General features: G+C 54.0%; 4 protein-coding genes across 16 annotated transcripts in view; 2 read left to right on the top strand and 2 right to left on the bottom strand.

Annotated features, from left to right (window-relative positions):
* Baiap3 (BAI1 associated protein 3) overlaps window positions 1-7,141 on the top strand; it is a 13,969-nt gene extending 6,828 nt beyond the window's left edge. The window contains exons 9-34 of one of the 2 annotated variants that reach the window (XM_021221157.1): window positions 271-315; window positions 438-515; window positions 625-727; window positions 1,053-1,160; window positions 1,247-1,342; window positions 1,443-1,546; window positions 1,670-1,790; window positions 2,211-2,335; window positions 2,419-2,509; window positions 2,626-2,682; window positions 2,764-2,861; window positions 2,964-3,015; window positions 3,135-3,265; window positions 3,369-3,492; window positions 3,573-3,716; window positions 3,803-3,895; window positions 3,990-4,181; window positions 4,270-4,338; window positions 4,423-4,502; window positions 4,571-4,679; window positions 4,979-5,050; window positions 5,214-5,294; window positions 5,382-5,502; window positions 5,582-5,705; window positions 5,784-5,989; window positions 6,069-7,141. In XM_021221157.1, coding sequence (XP_021076816.1) covers window positions 271-315; window positions 438-515; window positions 625-727; window positions 1,053-1,160; window positions 1,247-1,342; window positions 1,443-1,546; window positions 1,670-1,790; window positions 2,211-2,335; window positions 2,419-2,509; window positions 2,626-2,682; window positions 2,764-2,861; window positions 2,964-3,015; window positions 3,135-3,265; window positions 3,369-3,492; window positions 3,573-3,716; window positions 3,803-3,895; window positions 3,990-4,181; window positions 4,270-4,338; window positions 4,423-4,502; window positions 4,571-4,679; window positions 4,979-5,050; window positions 5,214-5,294; window positions 5,382-5,502; window positions 5,582-5,705; window positions 5,784-5,989; window positions 6,069-6,172 — 2,728 coding nt within the window. In that variant the 3' untranslated portion in view covers window positions 6,173-7,141. Of the gene's footprint in view, window positions 1-270; window positions 316-437; window positions 516-624; window positions 728-1,052; window positions 1,161-1,246; window positions 1,343-1,442; window positions 1,547-1,669; window positions 1,791-2,210; window positions 2,336-2,418; window positions 2,510-2,625; window positions 2,683-2,763; window positions 2,862-2,963; window positions 3,016-3,134; window positions 3,266-3,368; window positions 3,493-3,572; window positions 3,717-3,802; window positions 3,896-3,989; window positions 4,182-4,269; window positions 4,503-4,570; window positions 4,680-4,978; window positions 5,051-5,213; window positions 5,295-5,381; window positions 5,503-5,581; window positions 5,706-5,783; window positions 5,990-6,068 lie in introns of both variants that reach the window. The other variant, XM_029533136.1, reaches the window with a different exon arrangement.
* On the bottom strand, window positions 6,981-9,631 carry Tsr3 (TSR3 ribosome maturation factor). 4 transcript variants are annotated; one of them, XM_021221162.1, is made up of 6 exons: window positions 9,455-9,631; window positions 9,136-9,355; window positions 8,552-8,745; window positions 7,939-8,112; window positions 7,578-7,641; window positions 6,998-7,346 (listed from the first exon to the last, which is right to left on the bottom strand). In XM_021221162.1, the coding sequence occupies exons 1-6, from the start codon at window positions 9,564-9,566 to the stop codon at window positions 7,139-7,141; spliced, it is 972 nt and encodes a 323-aa protein (XP_021076821.1). In that variant the 5' UTR covers window positions 9,567-9,631; the 3' UTR covers window positions 6,998-7,138. The 4 variants fall into 4 exon arrangements, with proteins under 4 accessions (XP_029388997.1, XP_029388998.1, XP_021076821.1 ...); XM_021221163.1 differs by having other exon boundaries at window positions 9,157-9,355; XM_029533137.1 differs by having other exon boundaries at window positions 6,981-7,346; window positions 9,136-9,606.
* Window positions 9,632-9,673: 42 nt separating this feature from the next.
* Window positions 9,674-15,122, top strand: Gnptg (N-acetylglucosamine-1-phosphate transferase subunit gamma). Of its 2 annotated transcripts, XM_021221285.2 has the most exons (11): window positions 9,674-9,744; window positions 9,837-9,894; window positions 9,966-10,033; window positions 13,414-13,468; window positions 13,536-13,619; window positions 13,765-13,858; window positions 13,933-14,047; window positions 14,128-14,210; window positions 14,281-14,412; window positions 14,502-14,583; window positions 14,669-15,122. In XM_021221285.2, the coding sequence occupies exons 1-11, from the start codon at window positions 9,693-9,695 to the stop codon at window positions 14,764-14,766; spliced, it is 921 nt and encodes a 306-aa protein (XP_021076944.1). In that variant the 5' UTR covers window positions 9,674-9,692; the 3' UTR covers window positions 14,767-15,122. The 2 variants fall into 2 exon arrangements, with proteins under 2 accessions (XP_021076944.1, XP_029388783.1); XM_029532923.1 differs by lacking the exon at window positions 14,281-14,412.
* Unkl (unk like zinc finger) overlaps window positions 14,969-26,652 on the bottom strand; it is a 45,813-nt gene continuing 34,129 nt past the window's right edge. For 3 of the 8 annotated variants that reach the window (XM_021221280.1, XM_029532918.1, XM_029532919.1), the window contains exons 11-15: window positions 20,726-20,809; window positions 19,925-20,152; window positions 18,991-19,193; window positions 18,646-18,900; window positions 14,969-17,676 (exon numbers count right to left, since the gene is read on the bottom strand). In XM_021221280.1, coding sequence (XP_021076939.1) covers window positions 17,521-17,676; window positions 18,646-18,900; window positions 18,991-19,193; window positions 19,925-20,152; window positions 20,726-20,809 — 926 coding nt within the window. In that variant the 3' untranslated portion in view covers window positions 14,969-17,520. Of the gene's footprint in view, window positions 17,677-18,645; window positions 18,901-18,990; window positions 19,194-19,924; window positions 20,153-20,725; window positions 20,810-20,903; window positions 20,909-25,278; window positions 25,372-25,445; window positions 25,654-26,652 lie in introns of those variants that run through there. The other 5 variants (XM_029532920.1, XM_029532921.1, XM_029532922.1 and 2 more) reach the window with 5 other exon arrangements.

Raw genomic sequence — 26,652 nt, 5'->3', positions numbered from 1 at the left:
GAACTCAGAAATCCACCTGCCTCTGCCTCCCAAGTGCTGGGATTAAAGGCATGTGCCACCACTGCCCGGCTCCAGGCAACTTTTAAGAGGGACTGTTGTGTTGGTACGACCACATAGCTGGTAGTAGGTGGAAGTTAGGGTGGGAGCCCAGCAGTCTGTGTGGAGAAGCTGAACTTATGGCTACTACCTGTTGCTCTTGGACATCACCCTACCTCAATGCTGGGCAGATATAGCCTGGGAGTTTAATAGTCATTTCTGTCTTCTCTGCAGTGAAATTGACGATGTCAACACAGACCAGCTGCACCTGGACATATGGTAGAGGACCCCTAGCTCTGCAGGGCGTGGAGGGTGGTGGCGCCTCTAGTTTGAGAAGCAGTTGGGGAGGGTGTACTCAGAGCTGGGCTGGGAACTCCGGCTGAGACATCGTACATCTCCAGGGACCACGATGATGATGTATCCCTGGCAGAAGCATGCAGGAAGCTGAATGAAGTTATTGGCCTGAAGGGCATGACCAGGTACGGGGTGTGGGAGGGGGACATAATAACCCTAGACCCGTGCATACAGCCGTAGCTTCCCAGGACCACCAGAGTGGCACTGCCTTGCTGTTCACCCTGTTGTGCCCAGATACTTCAAACAGATTGTCAAGTCAGCCCGTGCAAATGGGACAGCAGGACCCACTGAGGACCACACTGATGACTTCCTGGGGTGCCTCAACATCCCTATCCGGGTGTGTGAGGAGGGATGGGACAGAGGCATGGGATGTGGATGGGTACCCCAGGATGCTTGGTGGGTGTGTGGGAGGTGTCCCAGGGCTTTGGGCATCTCTGGGCAGGATCCTATGATTCCTATAGCACATTCCACTCTCTTGTGACTGAAGGAGGTGGGCTATGCAGCATTCTGAGGTCTCAGAGGGTAATCAGTCCTGTTTTGTCTTTGCTGGGATTTGAAAGCTCTCTACTGCTGAGCCATTCTCCAGCCATATGTGACTGTGTGTGGGAAGGAGAGAGGCAGAGTGTCTGGGCATTACACCTTCCCACCCTCATCCCTCTCAGGAGGTGCCTGTGGCAGGTGCTGACCGCTGGTTTAAGCTGGAACCACGATCCAGTGCCTCCCGTGTGCAGGGAGACTGCCACCTGGTCCTGAAGCTGATCACCACCCAGGTGGGAAGCTATAGGGAGCCATATCTGTGCCCCTGCCTTCAAGATTCAGGCAGAGCTGATGACAGACCTCGGGTTGTGCCTTGCAGAGGGACACTGTTATGAGTCAGCGTGGACGCTCGGGCTTCCTGTCCTATCTGTTGCTCCTCAGCCGCGTGCTGCGGTTTGAGCATCGCGTGGAAGAGGTAGTGGGTGCCCTTGGGCTGTTGAGTAGAGTAAGGGCCTAGAGCGGGGATGGAGCGGCTCTCTGGCCTCTCTCTGCCCACCCTTGGATTCCTTCTCCAGCCCAACTCCAGCAGTTGGCGTGGCGAGCTTAGCGGGCCTGGGACCACAGTCCTCTGTCTGCATGGAGCCCAAAGCAATCTGTCCCCTTTGCAGCTGGCGGTGCTGTAAGTAGACAGGGTGGCCCTTGTGGATAGAGCCTCCTGAGAAGTGGGTGGGGCGTGAGAAATGGCAGTGCTGCGGGGTGGGCCTGTTATGTAAGAGCAGACCACAAGCTTGGGTTCCTACAGGCACTGGCAAGTCAGTAGCCGTCACCATCAGACACGGACCCTGGACTATGGGTACCTGCTGGGGCTGCTGGAAGACGTGCAGGCCCACTGGGAGGAGGCAGCCTCACTGCCCCAGGAGCAGGTAGGCATGGACATGACTATGGAGCCGTGTGCTGTTGGAAAAGAGCTCTCTTGGAGCCAAGGGGAAGAGACCTGCCTGAAAACACGAAACACATTTTGAAGGAAAGAGCGCCGTGCAGTAAGGAAGCGATGGTTGTAACGCGTAACCTTGGATGGATGTCACTAAGCTCAGACCGGGCTGAGGGCCACGCCTCTGAGGTGGCAAGTGTCTGAGCAGCAGGCCCAAAGTGGGCACTGTCAGTATGGAGTAGGGGGGACAGGAGCTAAGACACCATGGCTCACAGGTGCAGCAAGATGGGAGCTGAACGGTGCTGAGAAGGGACTGGGGTGGCTACACGAAGCAGTGCGTTTTCAGTAGCTATGAGCAAAGCCACCTTGGATCTTAACCCTGGCTTGTCCCTGAAGAACCTATCCCCTGCAGGAGGAGAGCCTGGCTGACAGCTTTTCTGCCTTCTCGGAGTTCGGGCTGAGGCTGCTGCGCCAGCTCCGAGATTACTTCCCTGCCACCAACAGCACGGCTGTGTATCGCCTGGAGCTGCTGCTGAAGTGGGTGTCGCAGAGCAGGGCCAGGGGTCTGATGGGCTGCGGCTTGGGGCTGGCCGGTCTCCTCAGTCGGCTGTCCTCCCCAGGTGCCTGGAGAAGCTCCAGCTCTTCCAGCCAGCCTTTGAGATCTGCCCCTTTGAGACAGAGCTCAGCATGGACATTGCTGCTGCTCTGAAGGTGTGTCTGAGGCCATCTTGGCCTCCTTCCCTTGGTCCCTGACGGCCCTTGCTGTCCACAGCCCCTTAACCTGACTCTTCTCTTCAATCGCCTCTGTTGCCTTTGCTGCTCTACAGCGGGGCAACCGTGAGTGGTATGACCAGCTCCTGAACACCAAGAGTCCCCGAGAGCAGGTGTGGAGCTGGATGGCCTGGACGGAAGGCACGGGGCACTTGCGGGGTACGTGGGTCACATCAGGTCTGGTTTTCTTACAGCCAGGGCCGCAGCGCCTAGCAGGGCTTGTTGAGCTTGCAGACATCATCTATGAGGACTTGCAGTCGTGCTATGGGGTCTATGCCAGCCTCTTCCACGGGTAGGCTCTTCCCCTGGATGGCGGTAGAAGGCCAGAATGGGCTATGTTGGGTTGGTAGGACTGGCTGGTGGGGAGCAGGAAGCTGAGGCATGTCTTTTGCAGTATCCTTAAGGTGGACTTCTTCACCCTTACCTTCCGGCAGCTGGAACGTCTGGTGAGGGGGGGAGTCCCTTACCCTGGGTGCCCGTGGGTACTGGAAACCGGGAGAAGTCCCTGGTTAAGAGGGTGCCTAGGATTGCTTTGGCAGTGGCCTAATCCCACCGTCTGAGGCAGGTAGCTGAGGAGGCATGGGTGCTGACAGAGGAGCTGAGCCCCAAGATGAACTTAGAGGTGGCCTCGGGGCTCTTTGAGCTCTACCTGACCCTGGCAGACACCCAGCGCTTCTGGAGCTGCATCCCTGGACGGTGGGTACCCCAAACTCACACCTGTATCCCTTAGCTCTGATGTGGAGACCTCTGGGTGAAGGTGTATGAGTCTTGATGGGCTCTGAGTGAGTGTTCTCTGCAGGGAAAGCCGCTCCCTAGCTCTGGCTGGCATCCACACCCCATTCTTGCCAGCTGTGAAGCTCTGGCTGCAGGTGCTGCGGGACCAGGCCAAGTGGCGCCTTCAGGGAGCTGTGGATGTAGACACGGTGAGTGTGTGCCCAGATGTACGGTTCTGGTGCTGCCTCCTCCCAGTCCCCTGCAACACCAGCTCCTTCTGCCTGTGCAGCTGGAGCCTGTGGATGCGGCTTCCAAACACAGCAGCTCCGCAGCTACCGCCAGCCTCTGTCTTAGTCACATCCAGGAGCTCTGGGTCCGCCTGGCTTGGCCTGACCCTTCCCAGGCCCAGGGGCTAGGCACTCAACTCAGCCAGGTACATGGGCTGGGGTTATTCGGGGAATAGAGCAGGACATGGGGTAGGGGCAGGGTCTCAAGCTCCCAGCCCATCTCCTGCCCCAGGACATGTGTGAGGCCTCCCTCTTCTACACGGAACTTCTGAGGAAGAAGGTGGACACCCAGCCAGGGGCTGCTGGTGAGGCAGTGAGCGAGCAGGTGAGAGGCTGGGTGTCAGGTGAAGCAAGTGGGTGGCTGGGCGCCCTCCCCTCCCATGACAACTGTCCAGCTGCCCCTGGTCACACCTTTCCAGCTCTGTGTGGTGCTCAATAACGTGGAGTTGGTGCGCAGAGCTTCGGGACAGGCACTAAGAGGACTGGTGTGGTCTGAAGGGGCCAGTGGGCTGGAGGGAGTGCTCCCCCGCCCTCTACTTAGCTGCATACAGGCCCTGGACGAAGACCTCCACCGGGAGGCCCACACTGTGACAGCACACCTGACTTCCAAGGTGGGAAGAGGGGTGGGGCCCGGGACTGTACCCATGTGAGGACTACTCTTGAGTCCTGCCCTTGTTCTGAGCACCACCCCTCTCTCAGATGGTGGCAGACATCAGGAAGTACGTACAGCACATCAGTCTGTCTCCTGACTCTATTCAGAATGATGAGGTAAGTACAGGGGATGAGCAGGGAGTGCGGATGCGGGGCGGGCTGAACTCTACCCTGGCCGGCCCTGAGGACCCCCGCCTGCAGGCCGTAGCCCCACTCCTGAGGTACCTAGATGAGAAGCTGGTCCTGCTCAGTGATGCGCTGGTGAAGGAGAACCTGAACAGGTACCAGCTGGGCAGAGGGGTAGGTGGGGTGGGGCTGGCCCAGGGAGTCACCCAGGCGATCCCTCCAGGGTGCTGGAGGCCCTCTGGGAGCTGCTTCTCCAAGCCATTCTGCAGGCGCTGAGCGCAAACAGGGATGTCTCTGCCGATTTCTACGGGCGCTTCCACTTCACACTGGAGGTGAGGTCACAAGAAGCTCCCGGGTGCGTCTCCCAAAGTCCTCTCCCTGGTGCCCCTCCAGGACACTAAACCTCTGGGCAGGTACTCCATAGCTGTGCAGGCAGCGCTTGTCCCTACAGCCTAGACACCCTAGGACCAGCTGTTCTCAGTTGTCTGGCATTTCCCAGGCCTCCTGCGGGTGTCTGAGGCACTTCAAATTTGAGAAGTGGCTTTGCTCCTAAGACCCCATGCTTTCTGAGTCCACAGGTCTTCAGCGCAGGCCAGCCCTCCGACAACCCTCTCTTCTTTCCCTGCTGTAGGCTCTGGTCAGTTTCTTCCATGCTGAGGGCCAGGGGCTGCCCCTGGAGAACCTGAGGGATGGAAGCTACAAGGTGAGTAAGCCTTGCACAGGACCGGAGTTTAGCTTGGTGCCCTGCCGTTAGGCATCCTTGTGTTGGTGAAACCCGATCGCTACGAGGCAGTTCAGATGACTCTGTGAAGACACTTGGCTGTGATGCCAGAGACCAGAGTTACGAGTGCCAGCTTCCTTTGCAGAGGCTGGAGGAGGAGCTTCGGCTACACAAATGCTCCACCCGAGAGTGCATTGAGCAGTTTTACCTGGACAAGCTCAAGCAGGTAGGTAGGCCTGTCATTGTCTAACCGCGGGCCAGCTCTGAGGAGCCAGCTTCATTCACTGGCTTTTTCCACTGGCTTTTCCCACAGAGGACTCTGGAGCAGAACCGGTTTGGGCGCCTGACTGTCCGGTGTCATTATGAAGCAGCGGAGCAGCGGCTAGCTGTGGAGGTGCTGCATGCGGCGGACCTACTGCCTCTGGATGCCAATGGTGAGGCACAGCAGTGGCAGCTGGGGGTGGGTGGGGGGTTGGGGGCAGAGAGACATCTGGCTCACAATGTATCTTCTAGGCCTAAGTGACCCATTTGTGATTGTGGAGCTTGGTCCACCACACCTCTTCCCACTGGTCCGCAGCCAGAGGACCCAAGTCAAAGCTCGGACACTGCACCCGGTGTATGATGAACTCTTCCATTTGTGAGTGCCTGCCTGGACTGCTGTGCCCGCTGCCTGGGCCCCATGGCCGCAGCAGGCTCTTGACTGTCCTGTCCACAGCTCTGTGCCTGCCGAGGCGTGCCGCCGCCGCGGGGCCTGTGTGCTGTTCACGGTTATGGACCACGACTGGCTGTCCACCAACGACTTTGCTGGGGAAGCAGCCCTTGGTCTGGGTGGCATCAGTGGCATCGCAAGGCCGCATGTGGGAGGGGGCACGAGGCCCGGTCAGCCTATCACAGTCCACCTGCGCAGGCCCAGAGCCCAGGGTGAGTGGGAATCGATGGGCTGAGGGCTCTGGCCAGGCCTAGACTGGCCTCTCGTGCCCACCTGCACATCCATCCACAGTGAGGTCTGCGCTGCGGATGCTAGAAGGCCGCACCAACAGAGAAGCACAGGAGTTTGTCAAGAAACTCAAGGAGCTGGAGAAGAGCATGGAGGCGGACCCCTGAGCGCCCTGATGCTCACAGCCCCACCCTCCCCATCTCCCTGCAGAGCCCACTTTGTGCAGCAAGGGCTTCTGGGGGCCCCTCCCTCACCATGTGACCTGCCTGCTCTGGTTGGACCCTGTGGCTTCTGTCTGCCCTGGCTGTGTCTTTTGGTGTGTGCTGTGAACCCTTTGTGCCCCAGCATGCCCCAGCCAGAATATGGGACTGGCCAGCATCCGCCCTGGACACAGAGCAGGATGGATGACCTGACCCTAGTGGGTTCCCCCCACCCCACCCCAGAGCAGTGGTCATATGCTCTCAGGACTCTGCCCCCTAGAGGCCACTGGGTCATACCTGGGGGAGACATTTATGGTCATATCTAGGGAGCAGAAGGCACTACTACAAGGGTGGAGGCCAACTTTGCTGTTCACACCTTTGTAGCCATCATTCGGCTTGATGAGAAATAAACTGTGCCCCATGACAGCAGTGTCACTGGGGAAGCCGCTCCTAGAGAAGGCCCTGCCCACAGAGGGTGAGGGCCAGAGTTTCTACTGCTTACAGCTTCCCTCTCCTGGACCTGGACACTCCCCACAGCAGGTGAGCGAGGCCGGCCGAGGATTACCTGTGCTCTGGTCCCAGCCTGGCTCCTGGGCCCAGGAGAGTTTCTCCCATGGTCACCGGAAGGAACAGGAATTGCCCACAGGTGGAGACCAGGCTGAAGGGCTCAATGGCTAGCTGCTCAGATATCCCTCGACGCATCTGTATGTGCCCATACCAGACTTACCTCACAGGTTAGATCTGCCAGGTAGACTTCCCTAGTGCTTAGCCACGTACAAAGCAACAGACCCATAGCGGGGGCTCCTCCTTGGTTTTATTGAGAGCACTAAGGCAAGACTCTAGACAAGGTTGTCCCAGCAGGCCCATCCATCCCCAGGTCCTACTGCCACTTCTGAATGATGCACAGCAGCTTCAATAATATGTCTGCGACCTTCAGTCTCTCTGTCGTTTCTTGATTCCTTTCCAAATTTCAGTGGAGTCTCTAGCCTTAGCCTCTTGTTCTGGGGTCTCTTCTGCTCCAGAGTAGCTGCTGTCTCCTCCATTAGCACCAGGTCCTGGTTCCTCACACTCATCACTGTCCTCCCCAGAATCTTCACTGTGTTCCTCGGACCCATCAGTGTCATCCATGTCCACAGGCAGCCTGGGAGTGAGATGGACCACAGTACAGACACAGGCCAACACAAAGTGACCTTCCCTGTTAGGCTGGCTAGAGAAGCCCTCAAGCAGAGGAGGCTCTGAGCCCAACCCTCTCCAGCAAGCAGCCGCTTTACACTTTGTAATCACCACCAGGCCTACTTCAAAAAGCCATGCCCACAAGGCAGGAGGGACTGGGTCGAGGTTTCTGAAGCACCTGGGGGCTCACAGGACCTACCGGGTGCTGGCCACAGGCCTGTTGAGGTTTGCAAACTCCCGCCCTGAGTCCACATCAAAGGGATCTGAACATAGAAAGAGAGGAAAGCCGGGCGTGGTGGCACACGCGTTTAATCCCAGCACTCGGGAGGCAGAGGCAGGCGGATTTCTGAGTTCAAGGCCAGCCTGGTCTACAGAGTGAGTTCCAGGACAGCCAGGGCTACACAGAGAAACCCTGTCTCAAAAAAAAAAGGGGGGGGGGAAGGGAGGAAGGCGACCTCTAAGTGACTTCAGGGCAGAGCCAAACCAGTGGCTCTAGGCTCCTAAGGCCCTGGAGGGACTTGATCGCTTCTCTGGGGCTCCCAACCAACACCAGGCCTCACCGATGTCCTCCTCAGGGGTGTCCTTGGTGCTAGCCAAGTAGCCCTGTTCAGCCTGCAGCACCTCCTCCGGGCCACGGCAAGCAGCATACTTATCCAGGAGCTGCCGGTTCAGGTCGAGGAAGCCCTTGCCCCACTTAAACTTCCGAAGCAAAATGACAGCAAGGTCTGAAAAGCCTAGTAGAACAAAAACCAAAAATATGCCTGGGACACCTATAGAGACACCTATAGAGAGCACAACTGTATGACCCTGCCTACTATCACAGGGAGCTGTCACCTCCGCTACAGTCCCCACGGCTCCTCGCATTCGCTGAGGAACAGCCCTTACAGGGGTTCTCTATGACTTACAGGGAGCCGCCGGGCCCACACACCGTCCAGGGAAGGCAGCTGTCCATTTGCCTCTGCCGCTGCCTCATAAGGTCAGGAGTGTGTGTGGGCACTGAGACTGAAGACAAAGGCTGTTTTCTAATGGCTCCCAATATATTCTCCTCACAGCCACCCCCCTGCTCAGACACTGCCAGAAGAAACCACAGTCTCCAGGTGAGGGAGAAAGAGGGGGCAGGCAGAGTCAGGCCCCAGACTGCGGTGCTAGGCTTCTGTCAGACCCAAAACTCACCTACGATGCAGAAGGCAGCAGCGAAAGCTTCCACACAGGAAAGTTTGCAGGGCCGGCCATAGTTTACAGGGTTGGCGGCTACGAGGTAAGGCAGGAGCCGCAAGTGGCTCCCTCGCATCTTCTCAAAGGGTGTGTCATCCAGTTTGGCCCAGGAGCAGTCTATGACCGCGACCCCTGACTGTGCCACCAGCTGTCTGTCAGAGAAGTAGGGTAGGTTCTGGGGCCCCAAATAAGGCACGTCCTTGGAGACTGGCCTCACTACAGAGAGATGTCACTCTGCTATTTCGAAGCTATGGTTTATTGCAATGGTACAAAGAACCTTCCTTGCAAGCCTTCAGGTGAGGGTAGCTAGACACAACCAATGTTTCTTCTAGGTTTTCCCACACTAGAGCCTTGCTCTATGAAGAGGGTCAAGTTAAATACAACTCTGCCCATATGAAAGACGTGGACATCCAAGACCAATAAGCAAGGCTTGAAGAAAATGATACTCCCAATCCAGGGCGGTTTAACAAAGACACGATGATGGGGAGGTCATTCCAACCCCTCTCCGACCCCTCCCCGATCCCCAGGTCTCTGGTGTCTACCTGTCTGCCGGAGACACGTACTCAGTGCCTACTGGGCTGAGCACCAGACCGCCAAATCTTTGGCTCAGGCGCAGGCAGCGCACCAGACCCAGACGGGCCAGTTTGCGGCCCGTGCAGCGCTTGGGGTCGCAGTGGCCGAGCTCCCACATAGCCAAGGCACAAGGCAGCGCCGCAGGGCCCGGGCCGCCCTGGTCCTCGGCCTCCTCGGACTGCACGGATGCTACAAGGAGAGAGAGAGAGAGAGAGAGAGAGAGAGAAGACCGGGTCCTCAGCGCCTGCTCCCAGGCCAGACCCGCTGCTCCGACTGCTCCAAACTCACCGCGCAGCGCAGCGCCCACCTCCTCAGCGAAAGCATCCAGAGAGCGGCCGGGGGGTCGCCGAACACGACCGCTCTCTTTCCTGGAGCCGCGAGCAACTTTCTTGCGGCCCATAGTGTTAGATGAAATCCCCAGCTCCAGGGTTCGTGCGAGAGCGTGCGCGCGTGCGCACTCGCACAGCTTCCGGTTTTGAGTTAAGTCACTTCCTGCTGTCACTCACGTGACCGTGCGACCGGAGCAATGGCGGGGCGGCTGGCTGGCTTCCTGATGCTGCTGGGGCTCGCGTCGCAGGGTCAGTGGCTCCGCGCGCGTAGCCCCCCGCACGCCGGCGTCGCACGCCCGTGCCTCCGCTCCCTGCTCACCACCTCGCTCTCCGCTCCGCAGGGCCCGCGCCGGCACGCGCCGGGAAGATGAAGGTGGTGGAGGAGCCGAACACATTCGGGTGAGCGGATCACGGTCCTGCGGCTTGGGGACCGAGCGTGGCTGGCTCTTCTGACCTTCTCTGTTCCATAGGCTGAATAACCCGTTCTTGCCCCAGGCAAGCCGCCTTCAGCCCAAGAGAGAGCCTTCGGCTGTATCCGGTGAGCACGGGAGGGTGCGGAGCTGGCCGAGGTGCTGACGGAGGGGCCGGAAAAACTCTCGGTTCGGGAGGGAAGGGTGCTTTGGACGAAGGACGCGCTAATGTACTCGCTGAAGGGTTACGAATTCGTTTGTCAAACTTGAGTGTTTTAAATGCTCTGGAGTATATACTGGAACTACAATCTCCTCTCGCTCCCAGGGTTGGCGATTACCTAGGGCTAAGCAAGCAAGCGCTCAAGCCTTGGGCCACATCCCTAACTTTTGTGTTTTTAAGGCAAGAGTCTTTCATAGTCTTTTATAGTAGACTCAAGCTGGCCTCCAACTCGTGATATTAAAGTCTCTACTTTGCACAGGTGCTTAGACGATTAGAAGCTCTAGGGGGGTTGGGTATGAAGACTCAACACTCCAGGTGTACCTAGCCCTTTCTAGGTCTTAGGGAGTGAAGAGGGTACCAGCACGGTCAAGATTCTTTGCACAGGAAATTTAGGACTAAGATCCTAGAAGGACTGAAAGACAAGCTGTTGAAAACGGCTCAGGGCTGGCCAGCATAAAAGAACGTTGGCTAGCTGCACTCTGGGGATTTGGTGACCCACTATCTTAGGCATGCTGGGCACGCTGATTTGTAGAATTGATCCCTTGAAGAAGAGGTAGCCCAGGGCTGCAGAGCATTTACCAGTCTCTAGTCAACTCTTACCATCTCCTTTTCATAAGGTGACACTGTTTTAAGACCTGCTACCAGCCGGGCAGTGGTGGTGCACGCCTGTAATCCCAGCACTTGGGAGGCAGAGGCAGGTCAATTTCTGAGTTCGAGGCCAGCCTGGTCTACAGAATGAGTTCCAGGACAGCCAGGGATATACAGAGACACCCTGTCTTGACAAAACAAAACAAGACCTGCTACCATTACATTGTGAGGGGTTGTGTGTGTGTGTGTATTCGTAAGACTTCTCCACAGCCCTTCCAAACTAGCATGTAGCTCCTTGGTTGGCCAGGAGGGGCCAGATGTTGCTAAGAACCCAGTACTGCAGATGTTTATTTTTATTCATTTAATAGCAATATTAGAAAAAGAGTAGAGACAGTGTACATAGACTGTCACAAGACCGTAATCCCAGCACTTGGGAGAATCATTAGTTCAAGCCCAGGCCTGACCTACACAGTAAGTTCCAGGGCAGTCTTGGAAGGAGAAGATGGGGAGATGGGGGTAGGGGTGAGAGAAAGCTACTTGGTTGAAGGGCTACTCAGCCTAGCAGATGGGCTGCCTAACCTCACAGGTGTGCTCATTCACGGCTGCCTGCTGCTTCCAGTCAGTTTCAACTACATCCATTTGTTCATAGTTACTAATCACCCTTTTTATTTTTGTGATGTTGGTAACAAATACTCCAACTTTTATTTCTAGTTTTACTTAAATTTTTGCTTTTCCTAGTCAGTTTGGCTACAGGTTTGCTCAGTTTATTTTTACTTAAGATTTTCTTTTACTGAGTGTTTTGCTTGTTTGCTGTCTGTGTACCATATTGTGTGAAATACCTGTGCCAGAGGCATTGGGTTTTCTAGAACTGGGGTTACAGATGGTTGTGAGCCATCATGTATGTACATGCTAGGAACTGAACCTGGATCCTTTACAAAAAGTTAACAAGTGCTCACGACCACCCAACCACCTCTTCACCCCCTCATTTTCCCTTTCTGTGTATAATGTGTTTGTGTGTGCCTGTGTGGAGGCCAGAGGTCAAGGTTGGGTGGCTTCCTCTACTGCTTCCCCCTTAGTCAGGATTTCTCACTGAATCTAAAGCTCAAGGATTCAGCTAGGCTAGTTGTCCAGCAAGTCGCAGAGACTCCACCCATCTCTGCCCATCCAGCACTGATGTTGTTGGCATCCATCCGGCTTTTTATGTGGGTACTGAGGACCCAAACTCAGTTCCTCATGCTTGCACAACACACACTTCTCTGACTGTGCCATCTCCCCATGCTGGAACCAGCACCATACCCATCCGGCTCCAGCCTCCTCAGAGCTGGGATTACAGGCATGAAACCATCACACCCAGCTTCCAGGTGTCAGTATTGTCTTTTCAGAGAACCATTTTTTACAAAAGATTTATTTTAAGTACACTCTGTAGCTACCTTCAGACACAGCAGAAGAGGGTGTTGGATTCCATTACACATGGTTGTGAGCCACCATGTAGTTGCTGGGAATTGAACTCAGAACCTCTGGAAGAGTAGTCAGTGCTCTTAACTGCTGAGCCATCTCTCCAGCCCCCCAATTTTTGTTCTTATTTTTCTCATACAACCCTAGGTCAGTAGAACTTCAGAATATATGCTCGAGGTCCTAGGTTGAGTCCCTGGCACACTTCCTCAAAAAGGCAGGTATTTTCCTAAGTAACAGACCCTGCAGGAGAATCATAGGCCTGTCCTATCAGGAACACCAAGCGAAGTCACTCAGCCCGAGTTGAGAGGGCATCACACAACAGTAAAGTGAAGACAGGAATGACGCTATCCATAAAGCAGCTAGAGACAGCGATGAGAACCCATGCTACTGGCTCTGGTTATCAAGGCCACAATAAAAAAGATGAGAGCATCAGAACTGACTATACATCTGCATACAGTTTAGCATGTGATCAGAGACCTGAATCACAAAGCAGGTCCTTTCTATATAAGGTTGCACTTTAGATTTTCTTTTTTCATTTTTTTATTCTTTGAGACAGGATGTCGCTGTGTAACCCTGGCTGTCCTGGAACTCACTTTTGTAAACCAGGCTGGCCTTGAACTCACAAAGATCTTCCAGCCTTGGCCTCCCGAGTGCTGGGATTAAAGGTGTGTGCCACCACATCCAGTTCATTCATTTTTAATTTTTGAGACAGGGTCTCACTATATAGCCCTGGGTGGCCTGGAACTTGCTGTGTAGATCAGGATAGCCTCACACTCAAGACATCCACTTGCCACACTCCCTACCAAGTACTGGGATTAAGGATGTACACTACTAAATCCCACACCAACTTAAAATTCTAAATTCCTGTGGTTGTCACATTAAATGTAAAAATTTTAACTGAAAACTCTCAGCTGGTTGTGTGGTTCATGAGTGCATACACACACACACACACACACACACACACACACACACACACACACACACACACGGGCAGCCTAGACAGATCCTGAGAGTCTCCTTCACAGGAACAAGCATGGGAATCCTGCCTGCCACAGACAACCAGTTCTGTGGTCATCCCTAGGAGTCAGGTCAGTCTGCCTCTACCATTCCCAGTCATATAGGAAAGGAGCTTGGGGCTTTCTGGCCTGGCCTTGATGGCTAGTGCCCTCCTGCCTACCTTAGCTTCCAGCTTTAGGGGTAGCAGAGTTTATACCGATGTTGAACTGCTGTTGTTTTCTCCCCCAGGGCCCCCGCATCTCTTCAGACTTGCTGGCAAGTGCTTTAGCCTAGTGGAGTCCACGTGAGTGCCTGGCTGGTGGGTGGAGTGGGTGGAGTCTGCAGAGCTCCTGATGTGCCTGTGCTCCCAGGTACAAGTATGAATTCTGCCCTTTCCACAACGTGACCCAGCACGAGCAGACCTTCCGCTGGAACGCCTACAGCGGGATCCTTGGGTAAGCTGGGCTGGGGCAGTGGGGGTGAGCAGACCTTCTGCTGGAACGCCTACAGTGGGATCCTGGGGTAAGCTGGGCTAGGGCAGTGGGGGTGAGTCTGCTCCCTAGGCCCCCACATCACTGCTTTGCTGCCCCCTTTCCCCAGCATCTGGCATGAGTGGGAAATCATCAATAATACCTTCAAGGGCATGTGGATGACTGATGGGGACTCCTGCCACTCCCGGAGCCGGCAGAGCAAGGTGAGGCCCACGGGGAAAGTAGGTGGTAGAGAGCAACCCCCTTCCCCCACCAGCCACTGAGGCTCTCTTCTCAGGTGGAGCTCACCTGTGGAAAGATCAACCGACTGGCCCACGTGTCTGAGCCAAGCACCTGTGTCTATGCATTGACATTCGAGACCCCTCTAATCTGCCATCCCCACTCTTTATTAGGTAGGCCTCTGGGTAGGGGTGGGACCAGGGAAGGGGAGGGGAGATAGGAGACCACAATGTCTGGCTCCTGCTGTCTATAGTGTATCCGACTCTGTCAGAGGCCCTGCAGCAGCGCTGGGACCAGGTGGAACAGGACCTGGCAGACGAGCTGATCACGCTGCAGGTGGGTGCACACTCAGGGGTGTCCCCTTGCCTACACTGTCAGGTCCTACTCCCACCTCTTCCACCACCAGGGCTATGAGAAGCTGCTGAGGGCACTTTTTGAGGATGCTGGCTACTTAAAGGTCCCAGGAGAAACCCACCCCACCCAGCTGGCAGGGGGTTCCAGGGGTCTGGGGCTTGAGACTCTGGATAGCTGTAGAAAGGTAGAGTCTGGGGACAGGGGGAGGGTGACAGGGGTCCCTAGTCCCGGTAGCATCCACCAGGGTTTGACCAGGCTGGCCATCTTGCCTAGGCACATGCAGAGCTGTCACAGGAGGTACACAGACTGACGAGTCTGCTGGATCAGCATGGAATCCCCCACACTCAGCCCACAGGTCAGTCTGCCTGCCCTAGTCGGCTGCCAGCCACACCGGGGCCTGCAGCACTGGGGCAGATCCTTATTGCTACCCATTCTGGCAGAAATGACCCACTCTCAGCACCCAGGCCAGCAGCTCCCCATAGGTGTAATCGCAGAGCAGCTGCGGGGTGACCCCGGACTACGTGGGAACATTCTGTGATCTGGGTGGCCATGAAGAATAGAAATATCCTGAGCGTCAAGTGTCCTTTCACAGAGAGACCAGGTATGGTCTCAGCAGAGTGCACAAAGCTGGTGTGGTGTAGACATGACTTCTTTTGACATATTCTAGATCAGACAGTGTCACCGACAAACAATAGGGACCTGCTGGCCAGCCTTTGTTGTGCCCAAAGATCCAGACAAAATAAAGATTCAAAGTTTTAATTAATTCCATACTGATAAAAAATAACTCCATGACTTCTGTAAACCATTGCATAAATGCTATTGTAAAAAAATTTAAACAAATGTTAACAACTTTAACAATTCACTAAAGTAAATGGGTATGTATTATAAATATGACCATCTGGGTTAAGAAGATTCCATTCACTTAACATTCTCTAATTTCTGAGAACAAATGCACACAAAGGCTTCCATAAGTTAATCCACATGCGCATCCATACTGGGGAAAGGCCTGCCAACCAGGCACACGAGACTCTGACACTACCGTTTACTGTTACTATTCAACACTAGAGAGTTAGACACAACAGGCATCAGGACAATGGTGGGTCCCAGTTCCTAGACCCATGGCCCCACCTCCATGACCCACACACACGGGCCTTAAGGCCCTCTCTCCCCTTCTCGGCCCTTCCCACCCAGGGTAGATCCTAGAAGCCTCAGCTCCTAAAAGGTCTGGAATGGATGGGAAAAGTGGCCCCTTCTGGGACGTTTCTTTGGTCCTTCCCTGCACACCTGTCCTCAGAACTCAGCCTGATTCAAGAAGAGCAGATGCTCAGGAAAGCTCCCCGCATGGGATGGGGCCCAGGGTGCACTACCGCCTGCCTCCCCAGCCATCACAACAGCCCCAGAACTGCCCAGCCCCAGCCTGGAATGTCAGCCCAGGAGGAGTTAACCAGAGTAGCTTACATACAATCTAAAGCTTAATGCTTGTAACTGTATACAACTTGAAATTGTCCAGATGAGCTATCAATCACAAACACTGTCCTGTTACCACAGAGACCAAAGGCCTGACATGGGAAACAGTGCATAAATATGAATAAAAATAAACAATCTTAAACCATGGTAACAGTAGCACAAAATACACATGATCTAGGTACTGAGATAGTAAATCATTATCACTATAATTAAGAACAAAAGTCACTGAAATCAGGTCAATAGTTACCTTATTAAGTAGTGGGCTAGCTGTGGAATGTTGAAGATCCATTTCCTTTAAAATGATAGGTCTTTTCTACCAGTTTGTCTTATATTAAAAAATGCTTTTAAATTTCCTACTATATTAAATACATTCTAATTTGGTCACTGATAAAAACGTTTTATGTCTAGTCACTTTGCACTTAAAAAAATGCTATTAAAAGTCTTTGGCAAAGCCATGGGGAAGGAGAACCACTTCAAGGCCTGGGCAGAACCTGCAGGTAGGATACCTACCCTGTCTAGGTCTGCCACCGTGGGAGGGGTCACCTGGACAGAAGTCCCCTCCCTAGATTTCCAGGAACAGTCCCAGTCTTTATGGTAGAGAGCTGAAGTCACCACCCTCAATACAGTCTCAGCAGAATCTGAGCCACAGACCAGAGGCCAAGCTGTGAGCAGCGCCCACATTCCCCTTGGAAGTGGATGGGTGAATGCAGCAGAGCTGGTCCTGTGATGAATTCTGTTAATATCTGGATGTGCAGCTCAGGTACCAGATGTGCGCTAAGCCTGTCCTGGGCTCATGCCTCTGGCCTCTGGATCAGCTGGAGGTGAGGGAGGTCACAGGTGCAGCAGACCGCAGTCTCAGGGTCGCAGCCCCTTGTTCAGCACAAGCTGGGTTGCCCCAGGCAACTCAGAGATTACAAAGCACCGTTGCCATTACAGACAAAACATCAGAGCACAGCTCCTTCTGAGTAGATCTTGGACTCCTCTGAATGTCTGACTCCTTTGCTGCATTTTTCATTAGCATGAAATTGTCTTTCAAGGGAGAAGAAAAAAACCAAATGAACCAATCCCTTCACTTCTCTTGCAAGGCACAGGCACTTGGAAGTGGCCACGGATCACATGAGTGCGTGACAGAGTTCTGGATATCACTCTATGATGCTGGAATATAAAACTCCACATACATGTGCACCTGCACATGCTTAGGAAAATTAGTTCCTTCCATAAAATTAAGAACATCTAAATGTATATGTCTTTCAATAACCACTCTCTGCTTATAAATACTATTTGTTTGCACTTAATTTTAAAATGTAAAAATTCTAGTTCTTCACTACTAGATAAATGTTCCTTTCCTAAATAGTTTCAGAGTATGAAATCTAACGTAGTTACCATTACTATGAGTCAACCACAAACTGATAGGAAACTTCAAGTTCACAGTATACTTATAAAGCTTCATGTTATCGCATATTAAAAAACATGGACCTAGAAAGCAGCTTATACAATTTATAATATCTAATGCCTTGGTTTACAAAGTGCTTTGACAAGGCCCGACCTCCCATTGGCCTGGCCACAGCAGCCTCAGGACTGGGGACACCAAAAGTATGCCACCTGTCTAGGGGACAGGCAGTGGGTTTGGTGGTGCTTCCGAGGTTTTTTTTGATAATACCTTGGGACATGGTAGGGAAGAAAGTAGTATGAAAGGCTGTTGGACAGTGGGCGTGAACTCATATCCTGGCGTGGGGTACCAGAGGCAAGTTTCGACACTGTAGTGGCACGTGGCACGCCCAGGCCTTTGTACTGCTCACCAGGGAAGGCATGGGTCTGGCTCTGGTCACCATGGGAGGGGCTGGCCCTGGCAGTAGGGGCACTCGGGGGCACTGGCTGCACACGGTTCACATAAGACACGGTGCTGGCAGGGCCGCAGGACAGTGCCATGGGCCCGCTCCTGGCAGGCCACACACTGTTTGGCACGGAGCTGGAAGATCACCTGTGGGGAAGAGGTGGCTGGTGAGTGTGGGGAGCCAAGGCGGTCCTGAGTGAATGTGTAGAGCAAGTGACATCCTGAGTGGGTGTATACGGCTGACATAGATGTGACCACAGCCTTTCAACAGAGGTCAGCTGTGAAATAAGCCTTCCTCTGGTCCAAGTTTGAGTTTAGAAGCCGACTAGTGTGTGCAGGAACCAGCAAGTATGTGCGCTTCCCCTCAGATGTCTGAGACTGCTCACCACAGATTCCTACTTAGAAGAGCCAACTCCTCCAGGCTGCCTCTGATGTGCTGTGCATAATAAACACAGATTCTGGGTTTCAGTGGTTGTCGCATGGCTCGTCAGAGCTCTCACAGCCTGACTGCTCCCAGCTTTTCTGTGTCCCTGTGTTGTTTTTTTATGCTGCCCCTAGCCGAGTCAAGGTGTGAGGCTCTGTAGGTCACACTGGGTAAGATCAAGCAAACGATAGTATCTTAGAACAGTGGGCCACAATCCTTTGAGGGAAGTGACAGGCCTGGGATGGACACTGGCCAAGGGCCCACAGGGGCGAGCAGTCAGTAGGAGACACGTTCCGAGATGACCCGCACCCCAGGGTGTGTGTGTGTGTGTGTGTGTGTGTGTGTGTGTGTGTGTGTGTGTGTGTGTGTGTGTGTTTGCAGAGAGCTGGGTCCTGAGGCAGAGTCACTCTGGCCACAAGAAAAGCTGAAAGCAGGGTACCCACAATAGGTACTAAGTGGGATCCTGTGGCCTAAAATGGCCAAAACCCAAGAGGCTACATCTTTGAGACAAAAGTACGTGGCAGCTGGACCTTGGCTGTGGTCAATGGGGCACATGCGAGAAGCACCAACCAGAGTCCAGGCAAGGAGCCAGGGAAGGAGGAGAAGCAATGTCTGGCCAGGGCTCAGGCCCCTCACTAGCTAGTCCCCTTTGCCCTCCCCTAAAGTGACAGCCACTACAGGGCAGGACTCACCCCATCCACAGCCTCCAAGTCCAAGCGCAGCTTGCTCTGGAGAGAATGTAGCTTGGGGAGAGGGATGTCACTGATGTCACCCAAGCTCTGAAGCCCTGGCAGTGAGGACAAACCCAGGCCCTCTAATTCTTCCTGCAGCTGCTTCACCTGGGCCTCCACCTCTTCTTTCCTCTGCAGGGCCAGCTGCCGGTCACTGTCCGCCACACGGGCTCTTTCCTTGGCCTCCTGAGCCTCTCTCTGCCAGGCATCACAGGCCTGAAACCCAAGACATCATATAGGAGGCAGCCATGCCTGGTTGTCCCCAGCCCTCCTGCCCCGCCCCCAGCCCTCCTGCCCCACGCTCACCTGCTTCACTTGCTGCCAAGATTCTTCCCACTGCCTGATCTTCCTCTTGGCCTCGTCTAGCTGCCGCCTGACCCGTGCCAGCTCAGCACTGTTTGGACTTGCACTTGAGGAAGCCGTAGGACCAGAGTTCAGAATGGGGGATGGGCTAGGAGAGAAGCTGCCAGAAACAAAGTCCCAGATGCTCCCAGGGACACCGTTCAAACCTGAGTTTAGGAGAAAACAGGGATGATAAAGGCCACACTGCACTCAAGGCTGAGATGCCTGCAGATGGCTCTGTCCCTTGTGGCCTGACCACCCACCTTGGTAGCCTGTAAGTCACCTGCTCGTGACTGCTGAAGCCTCAGCTTCCGGACTGCCTCCCCTAAACGAGGCCCACTTGGCTCAAGATCAGAGTGAACAGAAAATTAGGTTTAGAGTTCCTAGCCCTAGCAGTTCTCATTACATAGTAGGTCCTGGAGGTTCAGAAGAGCTCTAGTTCTGAGGGCGTCCACATGTGTTAACTAGCAGCTAAGATGGACACATTCTGAGACATAACAGATGATAGAAAATGTAAAGAACTTCTTAGTAAAAATGTGAGAGCAGAGGACAGAGTCCAGCTGCTGTCACACCAGCTTCCTCTCACAGCCTGCGTCAAAATAAATCCCAGGTATGCTATGGGGACTCTAAGGTGGCTCCATGCACACCTGGCCCAGAGCCCTGCGTGAGCTGGCAAGCAGGAGGTTGTGGTCTGGAGCGCTGTGAGAATGCCCAGCTGTGGGCAGCCGGCTGTCCATGGTGGACATGTTTGTTCACCCTGCTATGTCACACAGGTGCCTCCCAAGACACGAAGTACAGAGGTGAGAGCCCTGTGGTCAGGAACACCCAGGACTGGATAGGACAGGGCCTATTCCAGGACCCGAAGCCGGCGGGGAGGGACCCTCGCCCAGGCACGCACCTAAAGAGCTGTAAGATGAGGCTGCAGAGCCCAGTGTAGCCGGCTCCGACCGGAGGGGTGGTGGCTGCTGGGGGGGCGTCATGGCCGAGGAGACGAGTGGCCCCGACAGGGACTGGGAGAGCGAGCTGAGTGGGGAGGTGGACAGGGATGAGGACGAGTGCAAGGATGGCGAGCGGGGCAGGGAGCCCGGAATGGTGACGGGAGCTGAGCCTGCCAGCGACCTGGGACCTGGTGGGAGGAGGGAGGCTGAGTGAGCAAGGGCAGGCAGGGTTTCTACCATGGAAGCACTTGCCCATAAGCCTGTAGGTCAGTAACTAGGCAGCTAAACACCAGGGAGACCTAGGGGCAGGGTCACACCATAGGAACCAGGCCTGCATCCAGAGGGGTGCAATCATCAGAACCCCACAACTAAGAGTGTCCTGGTATGGTCCTGGTAGAGCCAGAAACTCATCAGCACTCACAGAGCCAGCAGGGCTCTAAGACGGGTCCATTTCTTTTGAAACAGAGAAAATAACTTTCAGGATGAAGAAAATGATGAAACAATAGGAACCTCTCTCTATGCCACATAGCAGTAAAAACAATTTGTGTTTCCTCATGAGAGGCCCTGGCCAAGTCAAAAAAGGGGGCTGCTTTGTCACACAGAGGTAAACTGAGGAAGCAGCAGGAAGCTGAGCCATACAGGCAGGTGGCAGAGGCAAGAAGGAGGTTGTAAGAAGAGGACCCCAGCAGATGTGTTCCCCAAGCCTCCCGTGAGCCAGGCAGCATGCACAGAGCCTAAGGAACAGCTAACTTGGTGCTCACCTGTCAATCCAAGGTCCTGCTCTTCTAAGTCCTTATCTAAGGACGCGATGTTTATGTCACTAAGACGAAGATCTAAGGCAGAACCTGTGAAATAAACTGTGCATTACCCACTCACCTCTCAGTGATGAAGACAAACCTCTCTGAAGGGTTCCCTGACCCCATACCCACCAACACGCACCTGGCTGAGCAGAGCGGCCACCCTGCCACCCAAAGGTAGCACACGGTCACTCTGCTGATCAACAAGGCCACTTTCTCCCCACAGCCAGAGCTGTTTCATTGGAACCACCCTTGCCGCAGCCACACCCACCACAGCTCTGGCCCACGGATGCTCTGCTTCAAAGGTCTTCTGGTTTTGTTTTGTTTGCCTTTTGTTTTTTTAAGACGGGATCTCATGCAGCTCATAACTGACCTCAACTGACTATGCAGCCAAGGATACCCTGAACTTCTGGTCCTCTCGTCCTCCACCCCCAAGTGCTGGCACCTACAGCACATACCATGATGCCCAGCTGTTTCTCCTTCTACTTCTAACCAGCTGTTAAAATTTGACCAAGAAAATACATTCAACTATTAAAAAATTTACAGGAGGTCAATCCTGACAGGAAAATGGTTCTGAGGCCATGTGAGGTTCAACACTAGGACTATGAACTCTGACACCTTGAGGACCTGAGCCCTGAGACAGTCTCCTCAAAGGCAGAAGTGGCTGGGTGTGGTAAAACACACCTGTAAGTCCAGTCCTACAGAAGCTAAGGCAGGAGAATCATTGTAAGTCTGAGGCTGACTTAGTCTACAAAGTGAGTTTCAGGCACAGGATGAGAATAGGACACATCTCCACAGCCCAAGCAGGGCTGCCATTCAGGGAGCATGAAGTGGAGAAGCTGGCACTCAGGATGACCTGCACAGCCACTGAGGGAGGGAGGGGGGAGGGACAGGACTGGCTGAAGGAGCATGCCTGTGAGTTGTTTTTGTTGTTGTTGTTTTGAGACAGGGTTTCTCTGTATAGCCCTGGCTGCCCTGGAACTCACTCTGTAGACCAGGCTGGCCTTGAACTCAGAAATCCGCCTGCCTTTACCTCCCGAGTGCTGGGATTATAGGCGTGCGCCACCACCATGCCCGGCTTTGTGTCACATTCTTAATACAGTCAGAGTCCAACTTAAATATGGAGGAACCGCCGGGCATGGTGGTGCATGTCTTTAATCCCAGCACTCGGGAGGCAGAGGCAGGTGGATTTCTGAGTTTGAGGCCAGCCTGGTCTACAGAGTGAGTTCCAGGACAGCCAGGGCTACACAGAGAAACCCTGTCTCGAAAAACCAAAAAAAAAAAAAAAAAAAAAAAAGGAGGAACCTGCACTGAGAAGCAGTGAGACAGCAGCTGCCACTGTGTCTGTCTGTGATGACTCTTCATGTATGCTACATGGCTCAGTATGCTACGGCCCCATCAGTCCCCAGGAACCCTGACTTCAACTTCAAGACATATGTAGTGGCATCTGCTTGTAATCCCACCAACTGGGAGGCCAAGGCAGAATGACCATGAATTCCAGGTTAGCCTGGGCTATGTCGCAAGCCAGCCCACCTCAAAAAACAAAACCACCATCAACAAAACCCCAAGCTTTCCCTGCAGGCCCCTTGCTGGAGACAAAGGGCCTCTTCACAGCAGAGTGACAGCCCATAGACTGAAAAGAAACCTCTCTCTACCAGGGCACCATAAAACTCCAGGAATCACTGTCTCCAACTGTCTAGCACATCACCACAGCCTCTATGTCATGTCCATTAGGGACTTCATAGGAAAATCCTCAGGAAAAACTGTCACTGCTCAATTAGTGACATTTAGGAGGGCCAGAACACTCCTACAGCCCAAGGGTGAGTCTCTACCTAGCACAGAGCCAGACACATCTTAGCCAGGACAAGAATGCAGGGAAGCACGTCTACCAGGAAGTGGAGGAGGGAGAGGCAGAGGCCAGTGCACTAGATCAATGCACAGTTTAACTGCAGCCAAGGAGTGGCTTGGAATGCAAGGGGCTATAATGAGAGAGCCCGAGGGAAACACTGGTACAGCCCCAGCGGCACTTCAGAGTTGTGGGAACCTATATGGTGCACACTAGAGCCCAAAGCCAGCCACACCGTCTGTCCTTTCCTGGTCTCTCTGATTCTCATTCTTAGGACCAGTGAGCACTGCTCAGCCTCATGGTGACCACCTGACCCAAAGACAGAACGCACCTCTCCAGAGGAGCTTCTCGGTGGCTCCAAGAAGCAGCAGCAGCTGGATGCTCCTGCCTCCTGAGGAACCCCTCGTGGCTGTGTGGAACCTACCATGCTTTCTCGAGCCAGAGTGGACCAGCCTGTGGCTTACTTATGGTGTTTTTAAACTTATTCCCCCTAAGCTGCTGGTACAATTGGATCCCAGCTCCCTCTGACCTAGCCACGCCCCCTCATTACGGAGCCATGAAAAGGCCAATCACTTGGACAAGAGTCTCAAGAGGAATCTTCAGGGCACTGAAGCCAGGATGCTAAAGCACCCAAAAGAAAGCGTCCTCCTTGTACCACGTGGCCAAGGAGCCAGAGCTCCACTCAGTGTAGAGATCTCCACGCCTAAATACACAGGCATCCACTCTCAAAGAAAGCCATCCCAATAAGGTCTGAGTGTAATCGACAGGAGGTGAGTGAGCAGGGTGGCAGGGCCCCCAGCCTAGACACTGGTAGCCGCTGACACCCTAATGACAGGTGTTGGTGAGGAAAGCCTTTTTACACAGGCGCAGATCAGCAGTGAGAGAGAAAAGTCCAGGAGAGACAGGGCCGCCCCAGAATGCACTTCATAATCCCTGGTGCCCTGAGGATATGGAACCAGGCATTGGTGTGATAATTGACCAAAGAGAATAACAAGGAAAACAAAAACAAGCTGCTAGGAAAACCCTCAGCCATCAGAGAGCAAAGCAGAGAGAAAGCAGGCCACCACCCCCGAAGCTGAAGCTGAGTAAGGGCACAGGCCTCCTGCTGCACGATTTCCTGACTCGTGTTTGTCTCCCATGTTGGGCCCCCATCCCGACCAAGCTTCTGAGTTCCTTCTTGTATTAAGTACCTCCTGCTACAGGAGTTGCCACTTCCACATAGCCTGGGACAGAGAGATGCCAGTGTCTGGCCTTTCAGCTGATCAAGTACCATGGATATCCTGGACCTGAAGGGACAGACGACTACTTGCTGAGTAGCTTCAGCTCAGAAGTTCATCATCCCACAATCTCGAAGTCTTCAAGTTCAAAATCCAAGTGTGCAGACCTGCCTACACTTGTTCTATTGGCTTAGGGAGTATTTCCAAAGCTCCTGGGGCTCTAGATCTTCCTGGGCATGGGACTCCGTGAGTCCTGACTCACTCAATCTCCAGTGTCACACTCTACGTGTACGTCCATGTTTCTTCTTAGAAGGACACTACCACTGCATCAGGGCCTACTCTACTGACCTCATCTTAACTTGATGATCAAGATCCCATTTCCAAATGAGGACACGTTCACAATGTGTCCTCCAATGCTGGGAACCCAACTTGAGCCTTACACAGCCTAGGCAAAAATACTTTACCACTCAACTAGATTCCCTACTACTAAACTAGATTCATCTTTTTGGGGAGATACAATTTAACCGAAAACAAAGGGACCCTACCTGGGTACACCCCTGACCATGTCTGTCCCATGGACACAAGGTGTGAGCCTCGGCCCTGGAACCCAGCAAGATAGCAACAAGGGCTGGGGAAGCCTCTGGCCCAGCCGCCTTAACTCAGAGCCCAGGGTCCCAAGGGGCTCCCCACTCTTTTGAGTGTTGTTTAGGGACCTGTCCTACACCCTACTCCACCAGGCTCTTCTCTCCAACCTCACTAAACCTAATGCTCCGGACGATCACACCCAGTACTTCTGAATCATGCTCAAAAGGAAGAACCAACTTGACAGAAATCTAGGTGAGCCTCCTTACATAAACTCCAAGTGTTTGAGGTCAGGCTGTGCCTCCTGACCCAGAACTAGCTCCACCAAATGACCTGAAGTCCCTTGGCCCCCAACAGCAACAGACCTGCTGGGTATTGTCCCAGGCACCACCAGTTCCCAATATGACACAGCACATTCAAAAGGTGCTGCAGTCCTCTAGGGTCAGGGACATATGAAGTGACAAACCACATGGGCTGCAAGGACTTAAAGGCAAGATAGGATGGAAATCTTCTCTATCTGCAGCTACAAAACAGAGGAGTACCAACAACCAGTATATCTGTACTCTGAACTGGGATAGTCAGAGGAACTGGGGGAACCACTCAACAAGGGAGAAGAAACAAAAGCCGCAGGGGCCATGGGTAAGCAGCACCAACAAAATGTAAAAGCAGGCACATGAGTTAATCTCCTTCTGCAGCCTGAAAAATCCGGCATAGATCTCATGATCTCACCGTGAAAGAGGTACATGGTTTCCGGGGAACATGCATCCTGAGGGACATGCATTTTGAAGGGAAATGAGCTGATGGGATGTGCACCAAGACCTTCACCTGGGCAGGGGTGCACTTAGAAGGAAAACTACCTGGGGTTACTTCACCTGCGGTTACGCTGGCCGACCAGACCGATCTCAGAGGAAGACGCGCGTCAAGGGAGTACCACTTGAGTAGAAGCGCGCGAAGGGAGACACCACCTGGGTGGGAGGATGTGAGTATAGGACAGAAGCCCCCTGGGGAACCCGCGCCGGGGGTGGGGGAGAATGCACACCTGGGAAGGAGGGAGGACGCATGCTCGTTCCAAAGCGCGGAGAAATGACGACCCACAACTTGGTGCTGGGCTGACGCGAGACCGGGATCTGCCGCAGCCACTGTCAATGCTGACTCACATCTCCGCAGCCAGGGCCGGCTGGCTGTCACTGAGGATTCAAACCAGCCTGGTTCGCGCTCCGCCTTCGCCAGCTGCCAGCCCTGCTGGTGTGCAGGGCCCCCGCACACTCACGCTTTGCACCCTGCCCCCAGCACCAGGCCACGCCCCTGCCTACCAAGGTGTGCAAAAGCAGGCAGGTTTCCGCAGAAAGGCTGACTCATGGAGGGGGGAGGGGCGGAGCGCGCACGGGGGTGGGGCGGACGCAGAGGGCGGACGCGGAGGGGGGGAATACCCGGGCGGCGGTGGAAGGGTGAGCTTAGGGAGCACTCGTGGGCTGAGTCCTCTGCAGTCAAGAACCCGAGGCAGGCTCAGTGACTACCAGAAGCGGAGCCCGCTCTCTGCCCCTGCACCTCTTAAATGTGCAAGCCCTGCACTTGGCTTTATTTAAATGAATGCAAACTGCCCCACAAAGACACTGCCCTCCAGCCTACCCCTTCTACCCCCTCCTCAGTCCCAGCCATCTACAACTGGAAGAAAAACCAGAGCGAGCGAGGGCCGATCCCATGGGGTTGGAGCTTATGGGTCAGGCTGGCTACTGTGTGGAAACAAGGACCGAGTGCCTAGGAGCATCGGATATCCATCACTGGGAAGAGAGCCCACTGCCCCCTCGTGTCAGGCAAGGCTAAGGATAGGAACCTGACTGGTTTGAGACAGGAAGGGTCCTGATATAAAGTGATCCTCCTGCTCCAGCCTCTCGAGCACTGAGAGTACCCATCTAGATTCACAGACAACCTCAGCTAGCAGGGTGGAGGGCACTTACAGTGAGGAAAGAAAATGTTCGGTCACTGTTTTAACCAGGAAGCAGCAACTACAACACACTGTAAACAAAAACAGGTGCCTAGCAGACGTGAGGCCTTGGGTTCTAGCCCCAGCAATGCAAAACAAGTAAAAACGCACTTTCCAACTTTTTGACTCTGGCTGAGGCCATGCATTACATATTAAATGATGGCGGGCTGGTGAGATGGCTCAGTGGGTAAGAGCACCCGACTGCTCTTCCGAAGGTCCGGAGTTCAAATCCCAGCAACCACATGGTGGCTCACAACCATCC

The sequence above is a fragment of the Mus pahari genome, chromosome 21 (assembly GCF_900095145.1).
Source record: "Mus pahari chromosome 21, PAHARI_EIJ_v1.1, whole genome shotgun sequence".
Lineage (NCBI taxonomy): Eukaryota > Metazoa > Chordata > Mammalia > Rodentia > Muridae > Mus > Mus pahari.
The sequence above is the reverse complement of the archived record's forward strand: the minus strand, read 5'-3'. Positions and strand labels throughout refer to the sequence as shown.

Excerpts from the sequence above, each read along its gene's own strand:
- Tsr3 (XM_029533137.1), bottom strand. The coding sequence starts at position 9,566 with ATGGGCCGCAAGAAAGTTGCTCGCGGCTCCAGGAAAGAGAGCGGTCGT. Across the intron at positions 7,642-7,938 it reads CACCCCTGAGGAGGACATCG|ATCCCTTTGATGTGGACTCA; the intron begins GTGAGGCCTGGT and ends TTCTATGTTCAG. Across the intron at positions 7,347-7,577 it reads AGGCCTGTGGCCAGCACCCG|GCTGCCTGTGGACATGGATG; the intron begins GTAGGTCCTGTG and ends TCTCACTCCCAG.
- Gnptg (XM_021221285.2), top strand. The coding sequence starts at position 9,693 with ATGGCGGGGCGGCTGGCTGGCTTCCTGATGCTGCTGGGGCTCGCGTCG. Across the intron at positions 14,413-14,501 it reads CTCTGGATAGCTGTAGAAAG|GCACATGCAGAGCTGTCACA; the intron begins GTAGAGTCTGGG and ends CATCTTGCCTAG. Across the intron at positions 14,584-14,668 it reads CCCCCACACTCAGCCCACAG|AAATGACCCACTCTCAGCAC; the intron begins GTCAGTCTGCCT and ends CCATTCTGGCAG.